The following is a 24279-nucleotide window of genomic DNA, read 5'->3' on the forward strand; positions in this document are numbered from 1 at the left end:
TCTAGAATCACAGATTTATTGCCATATGTACAGTATATTGGGTGGATCTCATGTATATCTGTTTCCCTCTAGGTCACGGTTACAACCATAGGTTATGGTGACAAAGTTCCCCAGACATGGATTGGAAAGACAATAGCATCCTGCTTTTCTGTATTTGCCATCTCATTCTTTGCATTGCCAGCGGTATGAGCTTACTCCATATTTATCAAAGAAGCATTTAGCAGATTGAGTACATTTGAAAACTTACCTTATTCTTTGTACCTATACTATAGCATGCTTTAATATCCCTGTCGACTTGCTTTTTGCATCCCGTTTTACTCTGTAATCCCCGTTATTTTGGCTCATTGGTTCTGTGCACACAATTTCACCCATCTCTTTTGCATTGCCAACACTTATGTCTCATGTCCCCTTACATTGGTACAAAACCCCTTCTTTCTGTGTAATGCTGTGTACAATCATAAACTGTGCCTCCCCATTTCAATATAGACCTCTGCATACATGTTTCACTTCCATTCACACCACAATTTCAGTCTTTCATCAGATGTATACATGGATGACATTTCTCCATATACAGACAGTTACATCATCACTAGTGATAAGCGAACTTGCTGCAAACACTTGGTGGCTGGTGAAATTGGATGCAGCCCTAACGCTGCCAGGAAAAAATGGAGGCAGCCATAGGCTGTATCCATGTTTTCCAGAACTCCCTTGGGCTGGATCCAACTTCTTCAGATGCAGGGAGTCAAATGCAGAGCTATCGGCAAGTTCGTTCCTCACTAATCATCACAGCTTCCCTGGTGAACACATCAGTCTTCTATCCCTCCTGAGCTCCCTCCAGAGCGGTGGTACTGCCAACAACCACCCTACACACATTTTAAATGTGTATTGTATCAGGAGTAGATGAAGTTTTTCAATCCATCCCTACTTTGGAAGCTCCAGTGATAGGATCCATAAATGGCTCATTACCTCAATGGAATATATACCAGCCAGACTACAACCTAAAGGAAACTCTTGTCTGACAATTGACCAATATGAAAAAATGAAACTTTCTCTACATACTTGTTAAATGTAGACGAGAAATGTAATACATTGCCGACATATATGAATATGGAGTCTCTGTTGGTCCAGTCATACATGACTTCTCTTTTTAGGGTCCATAGGCAGCCTCTCTTCTCCTAAAGAAAACATTCCATACACAGCCCCATCTGCACCCGATACAGGTCCTGTTCATCCTGGAGTCCCTTATTTCAGTCCATCTTTATAATAGTACAAGGGTGAAAGTTTGGGAATTAGTACTACATGCTTTTCCTTCATGACCCACACCATGAATTTATGGCACTGAAGATACTGGACAAGAAACTCTGGAAAGTACACTGTTACTAGTGGTAGCAGGTTTAACAATTGCTTTATTTTGGCTTTTCTTCAGGGTATTCTAGGCTCGGGTTTTGCTTTAAAAGTACAACAGAAACAGAGACAGAAGCACTTTAATCGTCAGATTCCAGCAGCTGCCTCGCTAATTCAGGTAACTAATCTATAGATGCATGGGGCTAAGCAGAAAAGGAAAATCAAAAACGTACTGTTAACTTAAGCCAACTTAAGAACTAGCCATGATGTGTCACACCCAAAAGGTGATACAAAAAATAGGCTGATGCTGGTATAGGGGTGTATATCAGTCCGCAGCAATATTGCTCCGAATTGTGCCAGGACTTTAGATGTCTGGTAGTTAGAGTTCAGGGTGTCCAATGCAAGCACATCAAAACACAGTCAATAAAACTGCAAATATCTATACCGTTCAGCCACAGCTGAAGATATGCCAGACCTATTGCAAGCTTGGCATCAATGCATAATAGAGTCCCTTCATAATGGCTGTCTATAATATAAGTGTAGGCCATACAGCAGGATTGAGTAATCACAACCCAAACAGCAATAAAAATACTTGGTACGTGGTGGTATTATTATTCTTTGCCTAAGAAGAAGAGGGTGGCAGGACTACATCCAGTACTTATATGTGTAGGATTGTTATTTTTGTGATAATCTCCAAGCAGATATAAGAAACGATTGGTAAAAGTTTAACAGGAAGACTATAAACTTTTGCTTTGACATGTTAGTGATCTTGGCATCTTCTATCTCCAGACAGCATGGAGGTGTTATGCAGCTGAAAATCCAGATTCTGTGACATGGAAAATGTATATCAGAAAAGCGCCACGCAGTCAGCAAGTCATGTCTCCTAGCCCAAAACCAAAGAAAACTGTCATGGTAAAGTATGCGTTGACTGCTACGTCATTTACTGTTAGGACTAAAGGCCCTTTTAAAAGGCCAAATATTGTGGAAATGGGAGCCACCTTGTTGCTGATGGTTGGCCCATGTAAAAGGGACAGCCATTAGCCAATAAACAAGCAAACACTAGTTTTTCAGCTGATTTTAAATCTTTTAAATTATTATTGGCCGCACTTCCCAGTCTAAACAGGTGATGTGCAGCCATTATTGATGAATTTAGGTGGCTGCACGACCGATTCAGTGAAAAGGCTCTGTAAACAAGTTCTGATCACACTGAGATTCTGGGCCATCTAAAAGACTCAATTTAATGGGCAACTAATTACATTTGATTTCATACTTTCACTTAAAAGGCCCTGTCACCACTCCTGGCCTGTCTGTTTTAGCAAATACATTGCACGTAACACGTTAATTCTTGATCACCTATTTTATAGGTCCATATTGTTCGATTGCTCTGTTATTCTTATTATAATTATGTAACCAATGTTACCCATTTAGGTAACACTCAGTTGGTCATACATTCCTAGTCGGAATACCAGTGGAATGGCCCATCATAGAGCTATAAGAAATAGTGATTTCGATTTTTTTTTTTTTTATTTCATGAGAAGTACAAGAATCCACAAAAACAGACAAGTCAGGAGAATGGGTGGGTTTCCTTAAAAGGGGTAATTCCATCTAATTAAGATTTGTCATCCTTTTCTGATTGGTGAAACCTACAGAAATTACTAGAGGCAGTGGGCAGTGGTATTACTAGGACTAGGCACAGACTAATCCAGGCACATCTAGCTATGCCCCTGCAGGAGGGCATTTGGTACTGACCCCAAATCTCACTTCTTCTCCTTCTCCAACATATTTGAAAAGGTATTTTTTCCAAGCAACACTGCTGATGGTACCTAAATACGGCCTTGTTCTCTGCTCCGAGCTGATACTTGTAGGTGTTCATATATACACTACTTCACGAATAACAAAATTAGATTTACAGGTTAGCTATGTAAATAGTACTACGGATAAAGGTTTATTTTCTTTCTAGAGGATTGCATTTGCATATTGAAATCTGCATTTCTGGGAGGTAGTCGTTTTTTTTTTTCTTTTCTTCATATCTAGTTCAGACTCCATGTATGTTATGGCTATGGATATATAATGGTAAATATGTTTCTAGGTCAAGAGGAAGAAAATGCGGACTGAAAAAGAGGAAGGCTCTACAGAGAAGATGCTAAACATTCCACATATCACGTATGATCATGTGTCAGATGATCGAAAAAATGATGGCTATTCATCGGAAGCATATGAGAACACAGGTAATATTACTGTGTTTGTAGGCCGTGATATTGATTTAGTCAAAGAATGAATTTGTGGTGAGCGTAGGAGGTAATGTTACTAATATATAATGAGTTTTTTTTATTTTGTTTTGTTCTAAAATGTTCTTAATTGAACCCATATGAAAGATCCAGTAGGGGTAGATATGATGGTCTGGTAACACAAGCATTGTATCCTTGTCTAATTCTGTAATATCTTATCCCTTACAGTAACCAAAAAGACCTTTGGGCTGTTGGATGTTGGTTCTGGGCCTTTCATCAGAACCAGCAGCTTTACAGATGATCCCGACATGGAAGGAGATTCATTGCTTACTCCAATAACTCACATATCCGAGTAAGAACTTGTATGTTGGTTTGTGAAACCTCAGTTGTGAATAAATTATCGTACGCTCGATAGATGTGTACTAAGAAATGTCTCCTTTTTTCTTGAAACAGGTTACGAGAACATCATCGAGCAGCAATAAAAGTGATTCGCAGAATGCAGTATTTTGTGGCAAAGAAAAGGTTCCAGGTGCGTTCCTTCCCGTTACTAGACTAGATCAGTTTATGTTTAGTGTTAGGTATTTATATAGGTTAATGCTTTATTCATAATAGGTAAGAATAAAATGTATTTTCAGTGCAGAAACAATACTTTGTTTTTGCTGTCGGAGTAAACAGTCTATAGGGTGGCATCTGTAGTACTTGTGTGTTGGCGCTGTGGAGACACTGCTTGCACGAGTTCAACTGGCAGGGATGAAATATTTTTGGTTTGCTGTGTTGAAGCAAATGAGTTTAAAAAGTGGATTGGCATTACATTTTAGCAAGAGAAGGATGCACTTTTGTCTGATAAGATATATTGCAAAGTTGTTCGTTGAAACGTCAGTTTAATGGTTAGGGACTCTGTAAGGTCTAACTGTAATATAACTTTTTCAAAGACTTTTTTGTATTTTGCAATACAGCAAGCAGTTGCCGTCTCTCTAACTTATCATGCAGACATCTCATGTAGTTTTATTTATAGACCAGATAGTTATAAAAGTATCCCAACTTCTGTTTCTTTTCCAGCAATGATTTCTGTTTCTTTTCCCTTTTTAATTTGCAGCAAGCAAGGAAACCTTATGATGTACGTGATGTCATTGAGCAATACTCCCAAGGTCATCTTAATCTGATGGTCAGAATAAAGGAACTACAGCGGAGGTGCTGAGCAAGTTTCTAATGTTTTTATTAACAAAATGCAGTTATTATTGGACTTAGAATTAGATGAAAAGGTCACCTTTTGAGCTATGTTCCTACAATGTCTTTTTTCTGTGACAAACGTCTAACTTTTCATAATGACGGATATTAATAATGATCCTGATTATAAATAATGTCATTCTTTATCAAAAGACGGACGTTTTTCACATAAAAAAAAAGTTGTGGGACCATAGCCTTTCAGACTGGGAGGGGGATGGGCATGGGAATTCAATCATACAGTATGCAACACAGATTTATTACAGTACATAGCTATTTTCTTATTTTAAAGTTTAAAGAAAATCAGATATTCAGTATATCAGATATCAGATATTCATAACAGTTTGTCTGGTAGGTGATTATAGACTTAAATGATGAACATTCAGAAATATTCAGGTCCATCGTAAATGTAGCATTATGGGCTGTAAAGAGGTTGTCTGGTCTACAAAACCATGTGCACATATTCTTTAATTTCTGAACCCTTTTCTACCAGAATGGTAAGATGTACAGTAACCTCTTTGTAACAACTCTTTGTAACAAGTAAGCCCATTATTATCGGGAGAATCTGTCAGCTGTAATTCAGGGTCCAAACTGCCAATGCTGTGAGATAGCTGTTATGGCAAGGAAGACACATAGTACATTTTATATATCAGTATGTGCATCCCTAATATAATAACGTTACTCTCCATCCTCAGTCCCTTGTGCTTTATGTATGCATGCTGTCAGTTTTGTGACCCGTTTAGCTGCTCATGCTTCTGCATCCGGTGGTGCGGGCCCTTAGATCACTTAGTTTACTCAGCTGCAGCAGTGCACAGGGGCGTGTATGGCTGCCGGACAATCGGTATTATCTTCACTGGGCCGGTCTGTGCAGAGCAGAGGGACAGATGACAGCACTTCATGCATTTGGTCTCTTTTTGCTGTTATAAAAAACCAAATGACCTTACTGACTTGCTTTGACTACAGTTTTCCAGTAGGTGAGACACCTTGTGGTCAATATCATAGCATTGTATTTCATATAGAAAACAGAAAATACTGTACAATAAATAAAGTTAATTGCACAGGTGAGATTGCGGCAGGTTAGGATAGCTTATTTTTTATTTTTGCAGCATTAGGAGTCCTTACCATGAAACATTTTGGCCCTGGATGATCTAAAAGTAAAAATGACATAAAAATGAGAATACACATGTATATTATCTTATTAGCCACAGATGCAAACCTTAAATCTCTAAAATTTAGGAACAGTCTGGTACCAATAGAGATGTATAGAGAATTATGTTTTGCACGGTGATAGTATACACATGTATTTTCAGGTTTTGATGTAGTTCATTGAGGTATATACTAGTCACTAGTAACCACCTATTTCTTGTCTGGGTGTTTAATTCACTGGGGTATATCCTTTATTGGAAAATGAGAAATTAAATGAATTACTTCCGTTAGAACATTGTGTTAGCAGATGTTAGTATTTTTCGATTCGGCTCTGGTAGTCACTGTCACTTTGTCATTCATAGAACAAGCTGATAAAACTGAAATAACTTCTCAGAAATTGATGGTAAATTTTTAAGATGACAACCAATATGGCTGCCTTTCCGTTGGGCTCTACAACTTGACTATTGCTGCAATGTGTAAAAGTTGATCATTTTGGTGGAAAACCCCTTCAATAAACATGTTTTCTGATGCTGTATGATATGTAATGTTGAGCGAGCATGCTCAGTCGAGCATAGTGCTTAATTGAGCACTCAAGGATTGAAAAATGCTTGACTCGAGCGTTTTGGTGTTAATGGTATATTGTATCACTGATATAATAAAGACTTGATTTAACTTTTTTCCCCCTCTTCTATGCAGACTTGACCAGTCATTGGGGAAGCCCTCACTGTTTCTTTCTGGATCAGGTATGTGATTGACTTCTCTTTGTAGCATCAATTTTACTTCTTAAGGCTGGGTTCACACTATGTATATTTGAGGCTGTATTTGTGAGGCTGTATAGCAACCAAAACCAGGAGTGGATTGAAAACACAGAAAGGCTCTGTTCACATAATGTTGTAATTGAGTGGATGGCCGCCATTTAATGGCAAATATTTGCTGTTATTTTAAAACAACGGCTGTGGTATTGAAATAATGGCCGTTATTTACTGTTATATGGCGGCCATCCACTCAATTTCAACATTGTGTGAACAGATCCTTTTTGTGTTTTCATTCCACTCCTGGTTTTGGTTGCTATGAGGACCTGACATGAGGACCAAATACAGCCTCAAATATACATAGTGTGAACCCAGCCTAAGGGTGCGTTCACACCTACAGGATCTGCAGCTGATTTTCTGCGGCAGATTTCAGTTAAATAACTGAACACAGCATCAGATTTGATGCTGTGTTCAGTTATTTAACTGAAATCTGCTGCAGAAAATCAGCTGCAGATCCTGTAGGTGTGAACGCACCATAATAGTATAAAATGATATATGGCGTGTTTTGGAATAATACCAGAAGTATAGTCAGAGCCTCTTCTTAAATCACTATATATTATGGCAAATCCAAGTGGTATGCCATCACTTATAATATGGAAAAATCTATTTAAGGTGTCCTGTTTGTACATAGGCATTCTCTGGACATGCAATACCAAACACAACCCATGAAAGAATGTAACATGAGTTTGTATTTGTTGTCCGTGGTTAGAAGCATAGGGGGACATGTTTAGTATATAATAGGCAGATCATTTCTCTCATTGAAGTCTATTGTTGGTAAATTACGACCTGTTTCACCATTCAATTGAAAATCGGACTAAACCTCTGCCTATTTGTAAGCTTAATCGTGGCTTTATTTTCTACATCCAGATAAAGTGAAAGATCGAGGCACTAATACAATTGGGTCAAGATTGAACCGCGTAGAGGACAAGGTAAGAAAATAAGAATTTCTTTCTTCTAAGATATTGACCTTTAATTAAACACTTGTTCACCTAGCCTAGTTAATACGTGACATAGGCATATCTTGGCCTAGACTTCCATTGTAAAAAAAAAAATAATTATTTAATAAACTCATTGTAATACACATTCTGCCCCCTAAAGTTCATTATAATGCCCCCATGAAATTTCTTACAATACACACTATGTCCCATGAAACTCATTGTAATACACACTCTGCCCCTTAAAACATCCGTAATGTCTAAATAATGCATACACACAGTGACTGCTATCATTACCACCACAGACCATAAAGATCCTGTAAGAGACTATAGTGCAGTTACATCCAGTGACATTACCAGTTACATTGGTGACGCTTTTTCTGATTGGACTAATTCACTTCCCCTTATCTTCTCCTTCCGGCCCCGGCAGTTTCTTTCAGCCATAATTCATCTCTGCAAATAGACATTAAAGACTCTGAATTCTTTCAGCTTCCTCCTTACCTTTTTCTACATACAGTATAGTGCTCAAAACAATAATAATGCCCCTCTTGGTGTCCCACATAGTAAAGTGGGGTGGGTAAGTGGGTCGCCCACAATTCATGTAACTCCTTTTGACTTCAATAGGAGTCAATAGCAGTCAAAAAGTTAATAACAGTTATGCCAATGGGGTAATTCCTACACTGCTGCAGTTTTTGGTTTCCAAACCTGTCTGCCGGAGCATTCAGGCCAGAGCAGACTGGGGGACCATCTTTAACTGCAAGTGCGTCCTATAGCAGAAGCACCCCCACAGCCTGCAGTTGGTTGGCCCCTTGGGTGGTTGCATCACCCCCTGGTGCTAGAAACTGTCAGTAACTAAGCCCCATCACATTAAAGCTGAGCTGCAATGGTTGAGAGTAGTATAGTTTGTATATCCATTCCAAGCCTTTAAAGGAGTATTCCTATCTGAAGAAGTTATCCTCTATTCACAAAATGGGGAATAACAATCTGAGGGGTGAAGGTCACACTGCTTGGACCCCACCATTCCCAAGAATGGGGACAACCTTGTCCCCAGAGTGCCTGGACAGTGCTCCATTCATTGTCAGTTGGGTAGCTGACCATATGTGCTTAGCATAGAAAATGAGTGCAGTACATGTGCCATTACAGGGACAATGTTGTGCCCATTCTCAGGTTTGTTTCCAATGGTCAGACCCCCAGTAATCAGCTTTTCATACTGTATCCTATGGACAGAGAATTACTTCTCCAGATGGAAATACCCATCTTTTATTATATAAAGGTTTGTTATATGGTCTATATTTATGCCATTCTCTTTTTGGTTCTTTTCTCTTTATAGGTGACCCAAATGGATCATAAACTCAATCTCATAACTGATATGCTTCACCATCTGGTAGCAAACCAGCAAAGCAGTCAGTCTGCAAGCAGAACACCCCACCGGAGCAACTCTTTGAACAATGGTAACAATCTCTCTAGCAGCACCCTACCTACCTATGAACAGCTAACTGTGCCAAGACGAAACCAAGATAATACATCTTGATGAACAGACACAAACGTTATTGTGAACATTTTTGGAAAAGGTTACCGTGCAAACTGGCTAAGTACTGTTCTCAATGCAGTTATTCATTATTTCAATGACTGCATTTATAAGGGTAACGTAAAATGAATGATGAAATACGACTGAGTATCCTGTAAGTGTTTAACACTGTAGAGGGCTTCTTGTCAATTCTTTGTAGATCCTACCAGGGTTCATTGAAGGTTTCTTAGAGAAAGCAAGAGACATTGAACATATGTGTATTGAACAATATAGAAACCTGGCAGAAAGTGTCCTTCTGATGATGTCACTATCCGTTCTCAGGGGCATTGTAGCTGAATGGCCTATGGGAGTCTAAATTACTGGGGTCTAGCTGGAAAACTGTTAACACGTCTGAAATATTACCCTGATTTTTAATCGTATTAAATTTTTTTACATTGATTTAGAATTTATTTTTTTTTTTTGGGGGGGACAAAAAGTTTTGAGTAAATTAGAAATCAATACCAGACTTTAGACAATATTAACACTTTTTTTTTACAATGTTGCTTATTTGGTGAAAATTTATTTATATATATATATATATATGTAAATTTATATATATTATTTTTTTCTTTTCTTTATACTTTTGTGATCACGAACTTTTTTCCTGGAATAATTTTGTGTAATTGATCAAATGCATTATATTGATTGTCTGTATCATCTGCACATAAATCCGTTTATAACAGACATTCACTTTGTCTTGCAGTTTATGTCTGGATATAATGTAACAATTAAAGGGGTACTCCAGACACTCAAGATTTTTTTGCTAATATATTGCTTCAATAATGTTAGATTGCTGTGTATTATCACTTTATTAAAATGTGTATGTATATGTGTGTATATAATTTTTTTTTAAACTGCCATTCAACTTCCGACTAGCAGCAGTAAGGGATGAAAAAGGCCCCTTTGCTGCCACCAACAGTTGTCGGCAACTACAGGGCTGTCTAATCCCTGAACTTTTTGATCCTTTGTTATACATAGCCGGGTACCCCCCACCTCTTCCCCCTGTGTACTATATTATTTTATATACAGTACCTAGGGCAGTTGCTAGACATGATCACTGTGTGTGGCAGCATGAGTAGTGATAGTAATTCTCACTGATTGTAGAGAGTGCCACACACATCGATTGAGTCGGGTAGCCTGAAGCAGGGAATCGGTAATTGCGGGACATATATAAACCTGCAGTTCCTGACACAAATGCTGGTGGCAGCAGAGGGGCCTGCTGAATAATAGTTGAATAATAGCTTAAAAAACGATACTTTATGTTTTATAAAGTTATATTACTGTAATATATCTTTTATTAAAGCAATGTTTTAGAAAAAGAAAATATAGTCTCTGGAGTACTCCTTTTAAGATGGCATAAATTCTTTTGTTTCCTAATGTTGTACTGACCTCAGGTTAAAAAAAATGATTGTTCATTGTTATACTAAGTTAAATAGTCACTGTCATAAAAAATAAAACAAAAAAACCTTTGTTATGTCGGAGTGTTCAGAACCTCACCGATCAGGAAAAAGAGATGGGAGAAGTATGTGCACATAGCTTTCACTCCCGACATCTAGGTCTTGGACACAGAAATCACTCTACTGATTGGTTGGGGTCTGAACACTCCGTTTCTAACTGATAAAAACTTTTGATGTCGTTCTGATATATCAAAAGTTTATTTTAATGGCAGGTACACTGTAATTCACAATTCTTCTAGTTGGTGCTTGGAATCTGTCACTACTCTACTTACAGACTCTCCCTTATGTTTAGCTCACATAATGTAGTGCACTTTACTACATTAAACTTTGGGAGGATTAATTGTTATTTTGTACAGGCCCTGAATCCACAAGATCCCGAAATAAGAACTAGGTATGAACAGGCTGCAAGGATATATTCACATGAGCAGATTTGTTGCAGGAATTTTAGACTTTTATTTGCCACAATTGAACGTATTTTTGTGTATTGCTTACATCATTTTGTTCAGCTGTTCTCCTAATATGCAGAATAATAGGATTCTTGCCACATCCCTCCACCGCCCTCCAGCTGCTGATTGTCAGTTGACTGCCTATGCACAGCAGGGATAGATAACTGCCAATCAGCAGCTGATGGGTGGAGTTTTCTGCTTCTCATGAATATGCAAGACTACTGGGCTCATGCACATATTGGAGAGGACTACTTCTTCTCTATGTTATTCACAAAGATATTGATGGATCAGCTGCACAGAATAATGTAAGTGATACATCATCCTGTTCAGCTTTTCTCTCACTAGTTTATGCTACCCTGAGATAGGACAGCCTAAATCTGCTGACAGAGTTTCTTTAAACAAAGTGTTTGCAAAATGACTCAATCTTGTATGTAGATTACATCTAGATGTAAACTGAAAGCTTGTGCTCGAAGGTGACCCTACACTTTGAAACATACCTGTAATTAAAAAAAGTTTTGACAAGTCACATGAATGCTACAAGTCAGCAAAGCCTCTATGACAATTAAACTTGTAATAAAAACCTGATTTTATAACTTTGTAAACAGCCATCAGCTAAAACATGGGTATCATTTGTTTTATTCTCATATCAGCTATCTTTGCATGTCTGCAGTTCTGAGCATGATGCAGAATTGACAGATTACCTTTAAAGGGGCTGTACAGTGATTCCTCTATGTGCTGCATGATTTTATGATGCTTCTTTTTAGCTGAAGTAAGCACTCTGCGGGAAAGTTTGGATCTACTTACAAGATTGATTGATTGTTTATTTTAATTTTAAGAATCTATTCTGTATGAAAGACAAGGTTCACACAGTATTGCGATCAGTAGTTTTTAGCCAAAACAAGGAGTGGGTACAAAACACAGAAGATGGTGTATATATTTCTATTATAGTGTTCCTGTGTGTTGGTTCCATTCCTGGTTTGGGGTAAAACTAGGACGGATTTGGTTAAACATTTCTTACAATTAGTGTCCACAGCTCTTAACATTGTGTCTCCATGGTTACAGACTACAAACAAAGTGTAGTCTGACACTGTACTCTAACCTTTCTCCTCCTACTTCTTTGATAACTTTGGAAAAGCATAGTTCTGCATGGGAGCTGTAGACACAAAATGGTGAACATCTGGAATAAATCTAGTTTGAAGTATAGGAATATAATAACATGTTACACTCATCTCATACAGTATATGTACTGCATATCCACAGGATACACCATCAAAGCCTGATAGATGTGGGGTCTACATGTAGCACACTCAACTATTTATTTAAAAAGTGGAGCACACCAGACAGATGTGATTGGGAAGCAGCCAAGTGTGCAACAGTATCTTATGCCCTTCTGCTGCTCGAGTTGAAATGGAGTGTGGGACTCACATGTATCAGACATTTATGGATAAGTGTTTGGGATGAGAATATCTTTATATATTCTGAAACATGCCATTGGATTTAAAACCAATGGAGTAAGGCCAAGTGTAATGGGATGTACACACTGCAGAATATGCATGGGCACCTCAAGTGGATTCCGACGCATAGCGTAAGCTTGAAGTTCTGACCGTCCCATAGACTTAATGATATTGGTGAATTCCGCCATCCACCCAAAGTATTGACTTGTGAATTCCTTGGGTAGGTGGCGGAATTCGCTGGTGAATATCATTAAGTCTATGGGACGGGTGGAACTTCAAGCGAAATCCGCGTTGCAGAATTATCTTGAAGTCTCTTTGCATGTGTTCAGTAGTGTGAATGTACCCTAAAGTGGAGTATACAACTACCGAGTCATAATACAAATATCAGTCTAGTTCTAGTAGACGCTATGTATTGGGTTGGTATATTCTTGAAAAGCAATGGTTCACCTTTACACATCATTTTACCAGTTTACATATACCATTAATCATCATCAGCTCATGAAATGTTCAGAAACTCTAGTGCTGAATGTATAGCATGTAATACAGCCCAGAGCTAATAGCAGAGCTTTTCATACCTGACCTATGAAGACTCTGTTGGGGATTCTGTTGAGGTTTCAGTAACTTTTCACAACAAAACTATTCAAGCAATAATTTTGTGCCAGCTCTGCTGATTTGCTGACCAAACTGGCAATGCTGTTAAAGGGGAGCTTAGAGGTCATCAGATTTGTGAATGTAAATCTGAGTTAGAGTGAATTCTGATTCGAGTCCAGTACAAGATGAGGAAATCCAATGTATTTCGGTAGTAGTTTTTTTTTTAAATTTAGATTATATATAAATTTAAGCAGAGAGTTGAACAGCTCTTTGTTTCTGGAAAATAGAAAAAAATGCATTGAGCCTGTAGAGAGTTAGATTCACAAAGTGTTAAAGTGGTATCCTTACCATTGTGATACCCCTTGGATCCCGACTAGGGATGGTCCGAACTGGCCGAGGTTCGGGTTGGTATGAACCCGAACTCTCGGCAATGATTCCCGCTGTCTGCCCGCTCCGTGGAGAGGGTGGATACAGCTCCGCTGCACGGAGCGGGCAGACAGCGGGAATCTGATGCCGAGCGTTCGGGTTCATACGAACCCGAACCTTTGCAGGTTCGGACCATCCTTAATCCCAACCTCTTGGATTGTAATAAACTAGGAGTACCAACTTGTTTGTTCCCATGAGTCCCAAAAAGGATAATGAATAGTAATGAGCAAAACTCAAACATGCTATAGGCTGTATTCATGTTTTCCAGGACCCCCTAGGGCTGCATCCAACTTCTTCAGGCACCGGTATTCAAATGCTTAATGATCGGACTGGAGCATGCCTGAGGTGCGCTCATCTCTGATAATGACCTCTTCTGTTTAAACCAATGCTGGTCGCAAAGGTTTGGGAAATTGTGAGGGATCATGTGACCTCTAGTTCTCCAATTCATGGGAGTCCCCAAATGCCTACAGTTGGAATATCTCTCTAAGGAAATATATATGTTTATAGTTTAGTACATTTATAAGAATATTGAGTTGTGTGATCACTCCCTCCAGCCCGTTTATACACACAATTATATATACTATATAATTCAGACTTTGTATGTACACATCATACCTTCAAAGCAACAGGTTTAAGTGCCATTTAGCCTTTTGTTAAACATCATGTGCCACACATTACTGGTTGGTAGATTTTGGTGAAAGGGCCTAATTGAAAAAAAAAACTCCAGTTGATTGTAACCTTGCGCTGTTTTCGCTAACTACAGAGAAAGTCCCAGAACTTGTCAATCCTGCATGTTGCGTTCCTGTAGAACAAAAGGACATCTGCCGCTGCCCATGGTGTAATGGAATGAGGCCAGTGTGATCTGGAGCTTTACTTACTCCATTGGTGTCTGGTCACCAAAATATTTACCTAACATTGAAAGTCAAGATTAGTGATGAGCGAACTAGCCAAACTGTTCGGCTTCGTCAACTTTCGTCTAAACCCAATTGCTTGGCATTGGAATCCTGCAGCCAAAGAAGTTGGATGTTGCCCTACGGAGTCCTGGAAAACATGAATAAAGCCATGTTGCTGAACTCAAACAGTTTGGAAAGTTTGCTCATCACTATTCAAGATTTATTAAATCAATGTAAATGATATATAATAATAATAACAAGAGCTGAATATTTATATTGTATTTTGTATAGGAGAAAGATAGACAAATCTTGGCACAAGTAGCTTTGTTGTCCTGATTTTAAATTTACTGTTCATTATTGTCCAATTTTACTTGAATGGGACTAAGCTGCAATATCCAACATAGCCAATAAGCAAGAGTGGCGCTATATTTGGATCAAGTGGGTCCCATTTTTTCAGATTTTTTTTCTAAATTGAGGTGAATACTGTACATTGTGTGTATTAGATAAAAACAGCTCTATAGATGGTTCTCCACAGGTGCTGCTTTTGTCCCCTGTTCACACTGGCGACGTGGTTCTGGTAAATATCTGGGTGTCAGCACCCAAGCATAAGTAAATATTGATGGCCTATCCTGACAATAAAAAGTGTTCTGTAAAATCCAAAGTGTACTTGTCATGACAGCCCTCTACAGAATTAAACTAGGAACTAGCTTGTCGTTCCACCTGTCCCATTGACTCAATTTTATTTTTTTAACTGCAATCTGTAATGACATGTTAATTCTTTAGGTGGATTGAGAAATAACTTTTGAGTTATTGGGACAGGTGGAACTTTAAGCAGAACCTGCCGCCTTGACTCCACTTGAAATTACTAGCCTAATTCCATAGTGTGCACATACCCTTAATCTGAAAGTTCGGGTCTTGATAGATGCTAATACACTATGAAATGGTAATACACGTTTGGGTCTCCATGGATATGAACACGCGAGAAAAAAACAATGCGTTGGACCCCCCATTCTAATCCAATGGGGGGTCCAACGCATTGTTTTTTTCTCGCGTGTTCATATCCATGGAGACCCAAACTTCTGGATTAAGAGAGTGAGGAAATCTCTGTTGCAACGACAATGGGCCGTCATGACAGGTACACTTTAAGGGTCTTGCTGCTCCTCCACGCGATCAGGGATGTCAAACTCTTGGCCCTGCAGGTGTTTTGCGAGACTACAATACCTATCATGCCTGGGCAGCCTTTAGCTTTTATAGGCTTGAAGTGAATTGTAGTTGGGCAGCAGTGGGAGGGTCAAGAGTTTGACTCCACTGTATTAGATTTAATATTAGAGGGCAAATAGAGAAGAAAAGGGGGGCAGTGTGATGGGTGAGCCAGCTCTAGATAAAGGCCCCACTCCTTTCTGTTAATACCATTTACTACTGTATATAATAGTGCTCACTGTTACATACAAAGAAACTGCAGTCTGTAGTAAGCCATAATACTAGCTGCTTGAGCGTTCCAACCAATAGTGAGAGAGTGTATGATAACTTTGACAATATACTGTGCTGGTATTGGACTATGTGTAAGACAAGATATCAATATAGCAGTGTAAATGTGTGAGTGAATGAGATTGTGATAAGCCTGTTAAGGATCACTGGGTTTGCATCATCTCTGTACCTGGGTAAACTGGAGATAACCCTTCATCTCTTGTCAGCAAACAGTTGTCATATATTTGCCATATCGATTGATTTGCACATAGTTTTCCTGTTTACAGTTTAGACACCTGGATGCTGGACGTCTCCATCCTTAAAACACTTCATGTATATCTTATTTTTACACTGCAAGATTCTCTGCACACGACCGGATCCTTCATTGATGAGAATTTATTGTATTGTTGTTTAATCTTAAATAAATGCTCTAAATAATGGATTTCTCATGAGAGTCATTTGGGCATTATGTTCTATTATGTAAAATCAGGACCTGACTTATTTTTTATTGGTAAATCACAGTGTAATTCAGGTTAATGATTTTTATGATTTTGTTAATAAAACCCCCCCGCTATAGCACTGTACATGTGTCATTATTCTCTGATTAATAATGTGATTTAGATACCAGTCCGTCTGCTATAAGCTTGTATGGACTACAGAGAGGATGTGGATCCTTTGGGTTTCTGCATTAATTACTAATAATGTGATCTGATTGAACATTTTCTGCCGTGCTGGTGGCTGAGTAGGCAGCACCTGTGGGGTTAGTATAAGGTTGCTTTCAGACTGAGGAATCTAGGTGGATAATCCACTGTAAATTCCGTTGCTCGCGCCTGCATGCATTTCCGCCCTTGCCATAGACTCCATTGTATGTTCAGTAGAATTCTGCTGAACATACGAGCTGTGGGTGATCAGTCTGGATTCTTCGGTGTGACCCCACCCTAAGGGCCCTTGCACACTACGGAAAACACCTGGATAATCTCCGGTAAATTCCGTGCGCTTGATACCAACCCCCTCCCCCCCGCGCTACTGCTATTCCCATAGGCTCCATTCGATTCAGACAGATTCTGCTGTCCGCCCAAAAATGAATTAAGATTTCATTTCTTTGGACGGTTGGCGGAATCCACCGAACCATAGATTCAATTTCCGTTGTGTTCAAGGGCCCTAAGGCAGAATCCAGAAGAAGCGGAGACCACCAAAGGTCCAGTAGGTGTGTTACACTGGAGAAAGTGAGTATAGTATTATTTTTACATCACCTCCAGCACTGGTGCTAATCTTTTCCCTTTAGCAGCAGTAACCTCCACCACACAATGACTGTAGCTGAAAATAAGATAAATTTTGGATCATTCCTCTTTGAAAATGTTTCAGTTCAGCAATGTGTTGGCGATCTTATATGCACAACTCCCTTCAGGTTATACTACAGGATTATGGTTGAGAAATTTCAAAACGCAAATCATCCGGTCATGCAACCTCTTCACTTATACAAGTGATTGAGCTCACACTGTGAACCACAGATAGTCTTGACTACAACACCTCAGAAAATTCATCCATCTGTGTGCACCTTTTAGTAAATATGGTGGGGTAATTGGGGGCAGGATTTTATTTAACTTTTACTAAATCTCCCCTCTAGTGTTATGTAATAAGATAAATAATGCTATATACAAAGGTGAAAAATATATGCATTTTTTTTTTTTTACCAAAAAGGTCTAATTTCTCTATACATGCAGATTTCACATGCCCATGGCTTTAAAGGAGTTCTTTCTGGTATCTTTGATATTTAATTCTGTACACAGGAACTCTGGCATGTACTTTGTTGGTGGCATACTCAAAAATTACCTTACTCAAAAATTACCTTAAGATGGAGTCTACTTCATGAGGACTGTTACAATCTGCAACAGAATTATATTGCAATTACAACCTCGCACCACGAGAGGGAGCACAGAGCCAACATTACATTTCCATTTCTACCGTAAATTTGCTGCCACCGTAAAATATAAGGTTATATAAAATCCAAATGTGTACAATACAGGGATTTCATAGCAACATTTTTAAAGCAGAGTACTGAACACTTGTTTTAGATAGCAGAAAGGAATATATTAGGTGAAATGACAGTTCATGAGCACATGAACTTAATCAGATTACTTATCTAGTTCTGTTAAAACATTGTATGAAGAATAAAAAAAAAAAGCGTAAGATAGTACATTTGCACACTGTACCTTTACAATGTCAAACGTACACCTTCGGCAGAGTCAGGCCAATAAGAATCTACATACTAGAAGATTTGACCAGTCACATTAGAGTGACATTCGGAGAGGGACCAGGGGGCACCATAAGAAGTAAAGAACAATACATACAGGAACATGATCTAATAAAAATAAATTTGACATTTAATCACTGGACAATGCCTATAAAGACTATCTGTCACACAAAATGTTACATCTGATGGTCTATATAGTATGTCCCAGTGACTACTGGATGCCCCTATCCTCGTGGTCCCGGGCAATGTATCTCCCTCATCTGTTGTGATTGATGGGATGGATCGCTTGACAGATTCCATGGAGCTTTTCTATTTGACAAGGCAATACTGTACTAACATGGGATACATATAAATACAACACAAATCGAGTGATATATTTATTTTTTTCAGGTTAAGTTTATTGCTGACCTATTCTCCGGTTAAGCCATCAGTATATGATTGGTGGGGTGCTGACAACCAGCACTCTTGCTGATCAGCTATTTTTTTGATTGAAGCCAAATAAATAAGACAATACATACTCAGCGCAATGGTACAACATACAGCACAGGCTCCCTACGCTTTACATCATACCACCTGCTACACTAACATTCCCGCATACCTTAACAATCCTATAACAACAAACAATAAAGCAATACAGACAAGTGATTGGGTAAGGGGGGTGGGAAAGAGGGGGGTAGGGAGGGGAAATCACAGGCCCGAAGCTTTATTGAAAGACAACACAACACAAGGGGAGAGGGGTATCAATCCTTTCTTCCTGGTCCGATATGTCCATGATGAAATAGTCTCTGAGCAGGCTGTGGACTAGTCTGCGGCAGTCCAGAAAAGACATCCTCTCCTTCTTCAAAATGAGGCGGTTCCTAGCAAGCCATATAGCATCCTTAAAACAGTTCATAAGGCGCCAGGCCTCCCGGGTTGCCTCATCGCTGAAATTACCAGGAAACAAGCCATACAGCACTGCGTAGTGCGTTAGCCTGTTCCTGGGCACACTATCACTGAGTTCAAGTTCCAGGGCGTCCAACAGGCCCTGAGCAAACGGACACTGCCAAAAGAGGTGCAAAGATGTTTCCTCCGTGAAGGGGCACCGGGGGCAGTACCGCATGTTGCACAGGTTCGGGCGTGCACGAATGACCTCAAAGGCAGTCCCCGCTGAATGGGCATCCATGACAAGTCCTTGTGCCCGTTGGTCAACTTCGCCGAGGCCACATTAGTCCAAACAGTCTCTGCGGTGGCCGCAGTGAGCCCTGGAACGAGCTCCATAGTGTCCTGTGCTCTGATGAGCTTGTGGACAGTTTTTGGCTTCCACAAGTTGGGCTTGAGACCCTACAGCTGGTGTTCCCTCACAAACCTGATGACATCTCCGTAGAACCAGGGAGTGTGCCAGTTGTAAGGGATGGAGCTGTCCCACTTGTCCCAGCTCAGACCCCTCCAGAGGGGGAGGAGGAACAGGCGAGACATGGACCTGCCCGCAGAGCCTTTCTTCTGTTGCAGAGTCCTCCGCACACAGTCACATACAAAGGCTGCCCGCAGCAAGGTAGGGATAACTGGAACACCTTTTCCGCCCTTGCGGGGTTCCTTGTACATGACGGAGCGCTTCACTCTGTCCATTTTGGAGCCCCAGATGAAACGAAACACGGTCCTGGTGATGGCCCTGCAGACGGTGGCAAGAGGGGGCCAAGCCTTTGCGGTGTATTGGAGCACAGGCAGAACTTCGTTCCTCAGGACCAGTGTTTTACCCTCAATGGTGAGGTGTCTGAGGCTCCACAGCACGATCTTCATTTTGACCTTAGCCAATCGCTCTTCCCAGGACTTGAGGGCCGTGCCTTCCTTTCCAAACCAGACTCCAAGGATCTTGATGAAGTCCGGTTTGATGGTAAACGGGAAGGGGGCCAGGTGCCACTCCCCAAAGAGCATAGCCTCCGACTTCCCACAGTTGACCTTTACCCCTGAAGCCTTTCCGAACTTCTCGCAGGTCTGGACGAGTGCTGTCACCGAACACTGGTTAGCGCAGAAGACGGTCACGTCGTCCATGTACAGTGAGCACTTGACCTCGTGTCGATCGCCGTGACACCCCCATGCACATATCAAGCCAGAAACAAACAACTGCTTACAATTTGTAATAAGAGAAACAGATCACTGATCTCAGGGAGACCAGCCAAAGATAACACTGCCAGCTGCTGGTTAAAGCGGTCAATGCACTGGAATTCTAGGTGCATTGCTCCCTGGGAAACATGAATATGCAAAAAAAGAGCCAGTGGAGCCTCATTTAAGATGAGGGGCAACACCACGTGACAGCTGTCTGTGGATGGATATCTGGTTAGTTCTGTGTTTCAAGACTCTTAAATGAGGCTCCACTTTTTCTTTTTGCATGTTCATGTTTCCCAGGGAACAATGCACCTACGATTTCACTGCATTGATTGCTTTAACCAGCAGCCGACTGTGTTATCTTTGGCTGGTCTCCCTGGGATCAGTGATTTGATTTTCTTATGGCTTTACTAGGCATTGCTCCCACCTAGACAGAATCCTGCTCCACACTGATGATGGGCAACACCCCAAAACAGCAGTCTGTAAATGGATACCTGGCCTGGTTTTTCCATTGTTATTACATTGACTTGTAGGGCCACTTAATATGGTGGTTTCCCTACAGGAGCCACCCATCCCTCCGGGCTGGGTCCTGCCCGGAGGGATGTCTAGCTAGTCCTGTGTTTTGAGACTCTTAAATGAGGCTTCACAGGTTCTTTTTTTTTTTTTTTTTTGCATATCCATGTTTTCCAGGGAGCAATGCACCTAGGATTTCACTGCATTGAGCACTTAAACCAATAGCCGGCAGTGTTATCTTTGGCTGGTCTCCCTGAGATTAGTGATCTGTTTCTCTTTTGGCTTTACTAGGCATTGTTCCCACTTAGCCAAAATCCTGCTCCACACTGATGAGGGGCAACACCCCAAAACAGCTGTCTGTGGATGGATACCTGGCCTTGGTTTTTCCCTTGTCATTACATTGACTTGAAGGGCCACTTAATATGGTGACATTGGTGGTTTGGCTACAGGAGCCACCCCTTGGCTGGGTTGTGCCCGGAGGGATATCTGACTAGTCCTCTGTTTTGAGACTCTTAAATGAGTCTTCGCAGGCTCTTTTTTTTTTACATTTGGTAATGGCCATGTTGGGTTCTCCTATTGAAGATGGAGAGAAGACGAGAGCTAAGAAGCATAACCAGGCTCAGACTGGGCCACCAGGGAGCTGAGGAACCCCCCTGTGGGCCCCTACGCCTGGTGGGCTCCTAACCAGGAAGCTCCCTGTTTAGCAGCTCTAGGCCTGGCACAACTTCCTCCAGCACTGCTGAATACTACATGCTGCTGTACACTCCTGTCACCTAGTCAGTCAGTGCCTCTGTATAATACCCTGGGGTTTCATCCAGGCACCAGTAATAGGCAGCAGCATGTAGTGTACAGAAGCAGTTCAGCCCCTCTCCTCTCCCCTGGACCCTTCCCCACCTCCTTTCTGCCTGCCTCTGTCTGCTGTTGGCAGTCGGGAGGAGGTGGGTGATGGAGGGGAGGTAGCCTACAGGACTTTGAGCAGCTTCTGAAGCTGCACACTTCTTTGTATATAGACCCCTCTGGTACTTTCCTGTACAAGGTAAATTGTGTGTGTACCTGTACATATAGTAAGTATGTGAGGTTGTGCATAGTGTACATATAGTATGTATGTATGTATGTATGTAAGTAAGCCTGTGGGTATTGTGCACATGTATATGTATTATCTAAATGTAATGGGCATTTCTTTATATCTGTGTATGATGTGCGTATGTAATGTGCATTTATTTATATGTGTATGTAATGTACATTTCTTTATATCTGTGTATGATGTGTGCATGTAGTGTGCATTTAATTATATCTGTGTATGTAATGTACATTGTTTATATCTGTGCATGTATTCTGCATAGTATATTTGTGTGTAATATGTATACATATGTATGGTATGTTCACTTATTTGAAAGGTATGTGAGTGTGTGCATATATTTATCTATGTTATGTGCATATTTGTGTGTATGTATGTGAGTAGAATGAATGTTCAGCTGTCACTAGAAAAAAAACTTGTAATACAGTATGCCATAGAGACATTTTAAAAGTTTTGATCGATTGGGTCTGTTAAGAGTGTTGAGAACTCAACTGATCAGAAGATCGAGCAAGTCCTAATTCAATTTGTGCTCTCCTAATTCTGTGTCATGTAACCAGGACAGGCACATTGTGTTAGCTGTAGCCGTCTCGCCCACATTCTCCTCATCGGTAGCGGTCTAAACACTCAGACCCAGACTGTCTCTATGACATGTCAAAGGTATTTTTAATAACAGGTATATATACACTTTAAAGGTCAGCAGCATCACTATTTGTCTCCTATATTATTGACTTTTAGGATGGGGGGGGGGGGGGGTCGGGTGTAAAAAGTGGGTAAATATGTTTCTATGTTCATCAAACAATATATGACAATTAATGGCATCAGAGCCTAGAGAAAGCCGACATTACATTACAGTATTAAGTCTTCATTTTCTACACCCTGTTAACATGTAAATGAAATGTATGAGAATGATGGAGGAAATTATCCCACATTAGTCATCTGAGGTATCGTTTTATTATGAGCAGGGGCTGGGATTCTGCCTTCACCCATCATAACTCAATATTACTTTTAAAGCCACAGGCCGGTCTTAATCTATGTCAAGTTTTAATCTTTCCTCTCTGTTTCCAATATTGAGCTCTTCTACACGCTGCAACCTCTGAATCTAACATTGCTACATACTGTACTACTCTGAATATAGTACTGCAACAACCTGTCCCCTTTGAATATATTATTGCTTCACGCAGCCCCCTCTGAATATAATAATGCCACACTCTGCCTCCTCTGAATATAATACTTTATCCCGCTGTGCCTTTTGAATATATTGCTATAAGCTGTGCCCTCAGAATATAATACTACCACACACTTCCCTCTCTGAAAAAAAATACTGCCACTCACTGCCCCCTCTGAACATAATACTGTCATACACTGCCCTCTTGGAATATAATACTGCTACACACTGTGCCCTCTGAATATAACAGAGCCTCCTCTGAATATAATACTACTACACACTGCCCCCTCTGAATATAATACTGCCACACACGGCCCCCTCTGAATATAATACTCCACACACTGCCCCCTCTGATTACAATACAATACACAATGCCCCCTTCTGAATACAATACCACACACACTGCCCCCTCTGAATATAATACTCCACACTCTGCTCCCTCTGAATATAATATTGCTACACACTGTGCCCTCTGAATATAATACTGCTACACACTGCTCCCTCTGAATATAATATTGCTACACACTGTGCCCTCTGAATATAATACTGCTACACACTGCTACCTCTGAATATAATACTGCTTCACATTGTGCCCTCTGAATATAATACTTCCATACACACTGCCCTCTTAATATAATACTGCTTCACATTATGCCCTCTGAATATAATACTTCCATACACACTGCCCTCTTAATATAATACTGCTTCACATTATGCCCTCTGAATATAATACTGCCCTCAAGCAGCATTTCATACTCACCTGGCTGTACTTTGCAGATACAGCTCTGGCCTCTGCTAGTTAGGTCTTACTTTTCATTAGGGCGCAGACAGTAATCAAGCAGCCTTCATCTCCCAGGGAGCACTAGGTGGTGGTGCAGGGAACAAAAGGTTCCTTACATGGCCAGTTTTGAAAAAACTGTGTCACTCTCTGCCTTAATTCAAGTGACAGAGGAATCTCTCAGTTTAATAAATCAGTTGCTGGGGAGTATCAGATGTGTCCAGATGTGATTCCCCCCTCCCCACACACACACACACACTATGCCCCTGGCTTAGGGGACATCTACACTTTTTGCTACCATACATTCAAAAGAATTATCTGAAACTACAAGAGAAAATCTAATTTCTCTGTGCAAGAAACACCAGTAAATCTGTCAATGGCTTGTGCAGACTGTAGAGATGAGCAGACTTGCCGAAAGT

At 40.3% G+C, this 24279-nt stretch overlaps 1 protein-coding gene across 5 annotated transcripts in view; it reads left to right on the forward strand.

The window, feature by feature from the left end:
* Positions 1–24279, forward strand: part of LOC138789624 (potassium voltage-gated channel subfamily KQT member 1-like) — a 133427-nt gene that overhangs the window by 100920 nt on the left and 8228 nt on the right. For 4 of the 5 annotated variants that reach the window (XM_069968360.1, XM_069968359.1, XM_069968358.1 and 1 more), the window contains exons 8-17: positions 73–183; positions 1427–1522; positions 2134–2256; positions 3434–3572; positions 3801–3924; positions 4026–4101; positions 4669–4763; positions 6639–6685; positions 7622–7683; positions 9020–9764. In XM_069968360.1, coding sequence (XP_069824461.1) covers positions 73–183; positions 1427–1522; positions 2134–2256; positions 3434–3572; positions 3801–3924; positions 4026–4101; positions 4669–4763; positions 6639–6685; positions 7622–7683; positions 9020–9220 — 1074 coding nt within the window. In that variant the 3' untranslated portion in view covers positions 9221–9764. Of the gene's footprint in view, positions 1–72; positions 184–1426; positions 1523–2133; positions 2257–3433; positions 3573–3800; positions 3925–4025; positions 4102–4668; positions 4764–6638; positions 6686–7621; positions 7684–9019; positions 9765–24279 lie in introns of those variants that run through there. The other variant, XM_069968362.1, reaches the window with a different exon arrangement.

The sequence above is a fragment of the Dendropsophus ebraccatus genome, chromosome 4, assembly GCF_027789765.1.
Source record: "Dendropsophus ebraccatus isolate aDenEbr1 chromosome 4, aDenEbr1.pat, whole genome shotgun sequence".
NCBI lineage: Eukaryota > Metazoa > Chordata > Amphibia > Anura > Hylidae > Dendropsophus > Dendropsophus ebraccatus.